Consider the following 8,006-nt stretch of genomic DNA (forward strand, 5'->3'; position numbering starts at 1 on the left):
GGAAGGTGGGAACTAGACCAGCCCTGTTCACTGGACTCCCATGGATGTGACATCTGGTGATGCTCGGCGCCCTCTGCTGGAAGGTGGGAACTAGAAAGCGTCTTTGAGGCCAAGGATCCCTGACCCTGGACAAGTCACCTGCCTCAGCTAAAGCCCTGTGACTAGGTCTAGGACAGGGAACAGCCAAACGGCCTCATCAAAAATGTGGACAGACACCAGGAGAGGAGGGCCCTGTCTCACCACCGATAATGCAAACATTAGAAAAACTTCACACCACATTTCTGACTTCTGCCTGGGTGCTCAGAGACCTAGGAGGCTGCTCAGGCCAAGAAAACTGCCATTTACATCATCAGCATGTGGGCTCACCAGCTGTCAACCCCCACATTTAAGGCACTGACATTACTTCTCAACACTTAAATAATTTTAGAGGTCACAAGGAAACAGAACTCTGGTTTATGAAGGGGACACACATTTAAAAATCACAAGAAAAGAAATACCAAAGGGTAGAAGCTCTCTGCCCAAAGAAACAAAGCAAAAACAATGGCAGAAGAAAAAATCATTTGTTCCCCATCACAACACAACAAAGCCTAATAGGGTGACATCATATGACGCGCTACACAGCTCTTAGTTCTACCTCAAAATCACCTTCGGTTTTGGGTTTTTCAAATATGTGGGGATTTCTTTCAGAAATGAGTGAAATGATCAGTTTCTCTAAATATAAAAATTATCAAACATTAAAATCCTATTGAAACTCCCTTTATCTCTATGGTTTTATAGAGTAGCAAATCTGACATATGCCTCTTACTCTTTCAGTAACACTGGGGCATATAATTAATTGAGGGGTATAATGGTTGGAGAAGAATTCTTTCAATACAATATCATGAAAAGGAAATATGCTTATAAATACCATTGCTAGCACCCTGAAAATGACAACTGACCCTCTCTAAGTTCAGTGATCGTCACCCAAGCCCTTCTCTGGAAGACGTTCGCTCCATCCATCTCTAAGTGGCGGGCGCTCTCACCTGCTCTCCTGCCTGCGGTGGTCCTGCTGCTCCACCCTGACCATCGGCTTCACCATCCCTCGCTCAGCCGTGCTGGAGGCAGAGGGTCCTCGGTCGCTGTCCAGCCTGGAGGCACTCTGCTGGAGGAAAAACACCGTGAGCTTGAAAACACCATACAGACTAGCCAAGCGTTACCTTCTCTAGCGCAGGGAGCAACCTGCCAGGTGCCAGACGGCAGACGCAGGGGAGCACAGACCTGAAACCAAGATGGCAGTGCTGAAGGCGTACGCGCACACGGCGTGCGATAAGCCTGGGAAACCCTAAGGGACAGTTTTTGTTTGTCATATAGAGTTGCTGTGAGTTGAAATCGACTTGACAGCACACAACAACAGCAACGTATTTATACATTTTTAACAGAATTGTATCACTGTCTCTCCATTCATGCACATGCGTATGTGCAGACACGCACACACACCTTTATGTCCAGCTTCTGTAAGCGGTTATTTTGTGAGCATTTCCTCGTGTCTTTAAAAATCATTTGAAAACAACTGGAAGTTGCTTTGTAACGGGCCACTGTCTAACCATAGTGACCTATGTATTCATTGCCCTATTAGTCGTCGTAGCACTTTTACTTTCAAAGTGCCAGGGAGTGGCTTTCAAACATGGGCATGGATACGTGTCTCTCTCACACACACACACACTCACGCACACACGGCCCCTTTTACTTTCAAAGTGCCAGGGAGTGGCTTTCAAACACGGGCATGGATGTGTGTCTCTCTCACACACACACACTCACTCACACATATACACAAACACAGAAGCTTTTCAAAAAGTATAATAATAGTCACTTTATTCCAAAAAGTTCAGGACTGCTGAGAGAACACATACGATTCGAAGAGTTAGGCTCTTTTGTTCACTTGTCGGTTTTAAGGAAAAATTCAGAAATCCTGCTCGTTACAACTCAACAGCTAATGAAGAATTCGGCACAGAAACTAGCATATTCCTTGCCCTTAAACAATACAGAGAAAAAACACAGACACAGCAACCCAGTGTGGTATATTTAAGTTCTTCCAGACAGTACACATTACTACCAACCCATGGCAGACAAAAAGGATGAGTTACCTATATTAAGAAAACAACTAGAACAGAATGAAAAAACTTACATACAAACAAATTCAAAGTCACAAAAATTTTACATAAGATTTCTTATTATGAAAACGTTTACTGTAGAAATAAAGCACAGAGAAGAAATAAAAATCATCCTTAACTTACCTCCAGAGATTAACACAGTGAGGCACAGACCTTTCTAGTATTTCCTATTTCCTGCAAGTGAGATGAGACAACTGACTTTGTAAAGATCTCTTTTTCATATACTGGAAGCACCTTCAGTATCCCTTGTCTAGGCCTTACATAACCGGGATGGCTGTACAACACTTTGCTGTCTATTCACCAAATTCATTAACCCAGTGCGTTGCTGCATGGTGTAAAATGTTCACCAGAACGAAGAGTGCTGTGATAACTGTGCTGGCAAATTATCTTCACAAACAGCGACCATTTCCATAAGATGAATTACAGAAATGGACCTGCCTGGTGATGGATGGCAATACTATTCAGAATACAAAAAATTGCTACGACGACTAATAGGGCAATGAATACATAGGTCACTATGGTTAGACAGTGGCCCGTTACAAAGCAACTTCCAGTTGTTTTCAAATGATTTTTAAAGACACGAGGAAATGCTCACAAAATAACCGCTTACAGAAGCTGGACAGAAAGGTGTGTGTGCGTGTCTGCACATACGCATGTGCATGAATGGAGAGACAGTGATACAATTCTGTTAAAAATGTATAAATACACACGTTGCTGTTGTTGTGTGCTGTCAAGTCGATTTCAACTCACAGCAACTCTATATGACAAACAAAAACTGTCCCATAGGGTTTCCCAGGCTGTAATCTCTATGGGAGCAGACCACCAGGTCTTTTCTCCTGTGGAGCCACTGGGTGGGTTCAAACCAACAACCTTTTGGTTAGCAGCTAAGCCCTTAACCACTGCGCCACCAGGGCTTCTTATAAATACACATATACACACATAGAGTTCAGAAAAGGATCCATCAAAATATTACCAATGGTCAACTACAAACTGTAGATGAGATTTTTATTTTTTATATTTTTTTCTCTATTTACTAAGTTTTCTATGTTGACTACATTCTTATAAGAAACTAAATTTTTACGAAAAGTTATATTTGCATGTCAACACATACTGACTTTCGTATGTGCCAGGCGCTCTCCCAGGCACTGCAAACGCAGCATGAGCAGCTGAGGCAAGGCCCCTCCTCACACAGAGCTCATCTTCTAGTGGGCTTGGTGCGGCGGGGGCGGCCAACAGATACGGAAGAGGAGGCAACAGTGTTGGAGGCTGCACGAAGGCTAATATACGGTGCTGTGGATGCTTGAGGGGGGCTGTAAGCTGAAGTCTGAACTAGAAGGACGGACTGTCGTTAGGTGTCATCGACTCAGTTCCGACTCACAGTGACCCCATGTACAACAGAACAAAACACTGCCCAATCCTGCGACATCCTCACAATCCTTGTTATGCTTGAGCCCACTGTTGCAGCCACTGTGTCACTCCATCTCATTGAGGGTCTTCCTCTTTTTCACTCACCACATACTTTACCAAGCATGACGTCCTTCGCCAGGGACTGGTCCCTCCTGACAACATTTCCAAAGTATGTGAGACATAGTCTCGCCATCCTTGCTTCTAAGGAGCATTCTGGTTGTACTTCTGCCAAGACAGATTTGTTCATTCTTTTGGCAGTTTGTGGTATTATTCAACATTCAACACCACAATTCTAAACCATGAATTCTTCTTTGGTCCCCCTTATTCACTGTCCAGCTTTCCCATGCATCTGAGACAATTGAAAACATCAAGGCTTAGGTCAGATGCACCTTAGTCTTCAAGGTGACATCTTTGCTTTTCAACACTTTAAAGAGATCTCTTACAGCAGATGTGCCTAATGCAATGCGTCCTCTGATTTCTTGACTGCTACTTCCATGGGTGTTGATTATGGATCTAAGTAAAATGAAATGCTTAACAACTTCAATCTTTTCTCCGTTTATCATGATGTTGCTTACTGGTCCAGTTGTGAGGATTTTTGTTTCCTTTATGTTGAGGTATAATCCATACTGAAGGCTGTGGTCTTTGATCTTCATCACTAAGTGCTTCAAGTCCTCTTCACTTTCAGCAAGCAAGGTTTTGTCATATGCATAACATAGGCTGGTAATAAGTCTTCCTCCAATCCTGATGCCCCGTTCTTCTTCATACAGTCCAGCTTCTCGGATTATATACTTGCTCAGCATACAGACTGAGTAAGTATGGTGAAAGGATACAACCCTGATACACACCTTTCCTGACTTTAAACCATGCAGTATCCCCTTGTTCTGTCTGAACGACTGTCTCCTGATCTACATACAGGTTGCTCATGAGCACAATTAAGTGTCCTGGAAATCCCATTCTTCCCAATGTTATCCATGATTTGTTATGATCCACACGGTCGAATGCCTTTGCATTGTCAATAAAACATAGGTAAACACCTTTCTGGTATTCTCTGCTTTCAGCCAGGATCCATCCGACATCAGCAATGATATCCCTCATTCCAAGTCCTCTTCTGAAACTAGCTTGAATTTCTGGTTGAAGGGGCCAGTCATGTGAAAATCAGTGGGAAGAGCAGTCTAGGCAGAGCAAAGGAACTAGCACAAAGAAAGGCCTCAGAAGGGAAAGAGTGGTGCCCTCTAAGACAAGACCAGTGTGGTCTGAGTGCAGGAACCACGAGACCAGCACAGACAGGCTGAGTGAAAAGATGCAGGGCGTGGCAAAGCGCTTTTTAAGCCAGGGCAAAGCTTTTTATTATATTTGGGGACTTTAGAAGCAAGACAGCAACAGAATCTAATTTGCATTTTTAAAATACCAGGCCTGCTGCTGTGAGGCTTGAGGGATCTGAGGAGGGATGCTATGCAACAGGCTCCGCAGGACTCCTGTGGTGCGAGACTGCAGCCTGCCCAGATCTCTAGCCGGGAAGACGGAGAAAAGCAGACTCAGACTACCCTGCAGAGCAGAGCAGGTACCACGTTCTCACCTGTGGGTGCAGAGGTGAGAGAAGGAAAGGGATCAAGGATAACTTGCACCAGATTGCTGGCGGAGCCAGGCTGTGCGTGATGAGATCATTTAATGAGATGGAGAAGGATCAGGGAAAGAAGTGTGCTGGAGAAAAAAATGTAGCTGTGCTTTTAGCTATGCTAAATCTGATAAGCATGTTAGACTTCCAAGTGGACGTGTCAAGCAAGCCTGCAGACACGTATGTCTGGGGGGGGTCAGGGCTGAAGACACCCACCCAGGAATAATGAACGTATATGCTCGGGTAAGATCACCTAGGGAACATGTAGGCACATGTCTGTGACCTGGGCCCTCCCTCCACATTTTGCAAGTCAAGCACAGGAGGATGGAAAAGGGACAACCACCAGGGAGACAAGAGACCAGGAGAGGACACCCCGGAAGCCAGAAGAACGTGCATCAAGAAGGTGACGGTAAACGAGTCAAATGCTGCTGAGACACGCAGGATAAGAACAGAAACTAAACACTGGGTTTGGCAATCGGGGGGTCACTGGTTGCCCTGGCAGGCACGGTCCCCAGGGAGGTGGGGGGAGCCCAAATGGGACTCGAGGACAGAATACGGATTAGAAATAAGAGAGAGCAACCGTGTATTACTTTAAGAAATTCTGCTATGAACACGGGCAGGCACATAGGGGCAGTATCTGCAGGGTGCAGTCAGGGTTTCTGAAAGCGGGAGATGCGTACCACTCTGACACTGATGGATGGGGGCCCCTGATAAGTGACCCCTCGAGCAGCCCTTCCCCTGGGGTCGGGCTGAGCCTGCAATCTGCTTTAACCTGTGAACTGTGGAGGAACTGAGGCCAGGCAGTTCGGGGCCGGAGAAGGCCAGCCACCTGACAGGAGGCTGTGAGCCCACATGGCCAGGAGCCGAGAGGCCCGGCCGGCCCAGCTCCCAGCATCACCCAGCCACCAAGTGACCCACCAGCAGAGTGAAGTCACACAAGGAACCGCCAGGCAGACTAGGAGAAGCACGGTCCAGGTCAGCCCAAACCAGACCGCATGATTGCTAAGCAAACGAAACAGCTGTTGCTTTCGCCCACTAAGCTTTGGGTGGCCAGTTACTCAGCAACAGATAATCAAAATAAAAGGGGAAAAATTACTATACACGAGATAAAGGATAACTGTGGAGGGAAAGTGTACCAGCAGGTCAGAGAGGAGGGCTGACAGAAGCTGGAGCCCGTATCTTCAGGGGCACTGAAATCTAGAAGGCCGGTTACACACAGGACAAGGTAAGAAAACATGTATTCTCTGCACAGAAAGAAAGCAAACTCCCCTGGCCTTGGGCAAAAAGATGGAGTCTGCTGACTTCCTTTCAGGGATCACTGAGAGAGAGCATAGCCCCCGTTTAGGGGCCACGCTGAAGTTGCTTTTACCAAGGGGCTTTATGCGTATACAACAGAGACTTTCTCCCTGGTATCCCATGATGTACAACACACACAGTCCTATCAGGTAATACACAATCAGCTACCTTGCTTGTTGGTAATGCTGTTCCACTGTGCACATCTCCTTCCAAATCAAAAGTGGTCTCCTGAACAATTCTGTGAGGGTAAAAGAAGAAATATATAAAATAAATAACTTTAAAATGACAAGACATAGTATCTTTTTTTAATAATACAAAAGAACCAAATCCAAAAAACCCGTTGCTGTGAAGTCGATTCCGACTCACAGCGACCACACAGGACACGGGAGGGTTTCCCAAGGAGTGACTGGTGGATTCGAACAGCTGGCCTCTTGGCTGGCAGCCAAGCTCTTAGCCAACGCGCCACCAGGGCTCCACTAAAGGAACAACCTGTTGCCGTTGAGTCGATTCCGACTCATAGCGACCCTACAGGACAGAGGAGAACTGCCCCATAGAGTTTCCAAGGAGCAGCTGGGGCATTCGAGCTGCCAACCTTTTGGTTAGCAGCCAAGCTCCTTAACCACTGTGCCACCAGGGCTCCAACAAGAGGAATAGTTGGCTAAATACTCCAGTGTTAAAAAATGTTTAAGAAGTTGCTTTATTTTTAACACAAACTTAGAGAATAATAAAAATTCTCTACTGCAACTTCATGAACTTTTCTTACTTAGGTATACTGAATACTTACGGGATCATATTTTTAAAAACAATAATAACGAGAAATTGAAAGGAAACATAAAAAAGCATGCTGTGTCATTAAACACACTGATCTAGGCTCCACCTGGTGGCACAGTGGTTAAAACACTCGGCTACTAACCCAAAGGTCGGTGGTTCAAACCCACCAGCCGCTCTGCGGGAGAAAGATGTATCAGTCTGCTTCTGTAAAGATTACAGCCTTGGAAACCCTGTGGGGCAGTTCTGCTCTGTCCTATAGGTCGCCAGGAGTCGGAATCAACTTGACGGCAACAGGTTAGGTTTTGGTTTGCATCCAGGCTCCGACGGCATGTAAATGAAATATAACTGCAGAGACCGAGTCGCCCGCTGCTGTGTTCACGTGCAGTCAAAGAACGATGACCACAGAAAAAGACAAGAAACAATGGCTAAACCACCTTCCTGTTTGAAAGGGAATTTGATCATCTTTGTAAAGCACACGTATCTCACTACTTAGGCTATAAAGAAAGAAACGAGGAGACTGATGTTGACGTCAGTAATCACATCAAGAATTACCCTACCATGAGATTTTGAGTATCTAGAAATACCCAAACTTCTAAACTCATCACTATAAAAATTAAGTCGACATTCCATCTTGGAGCGTGCTAACCTGAGGCGAGCTACAGCTCCCCAGTCACACGTGAAGGGCACACACTCCACCGGTCCTGGCCCTTCAGGAAGGCTTGACCCGATGGAGAGACCAGAGGGCACACACTCCACCGGTCCTGGCC

General features: G+C 45.8%; 1 protein-coding gene across 1 annotated transcript in view; it reads right to left on the reverse strand.

The window, feature by feature from the left end:
• AFDN (afadin, adherens junction formation factor) overlaps positions 1-8,006 on the reverse strand; it is a 119,870-nt gene that overhangs the window by 59,916 nt on the left and 51,948 nt on the right. The window contains exons 10-11 of the mRNA XM_023728482.1: positions 6,637-6,706; positions 1,023-1,141 (exon numbers count right to left, since the gene is read on the reverse strand). Of these exons, the coding sequence (XP_023584250.1) occupies positions 1,023-1,141; positions 6,637-6,706 (189 nt within the window). The remainder of the gene's footprint in view (positions 1-1,022; positions 1,142-6,636; positions 6,707-8,006) is intronic.

Source organism: Trichechus manatus, unplaced genomic scaffold, assembly GCF_000243295.1.
Source record: "Trichechus manatus latirostris isolate Lorelei unplaced genomic scaffold, TriManLat1.0 scaffold00002, whole genome shotgun sequence".
Classification (NCBI taxonomy): Eukaryota; Metazoa; Chordata; class Mammalia; order Sirenia; family Trichechidae; genus Trichechus; species Trichechus manatus.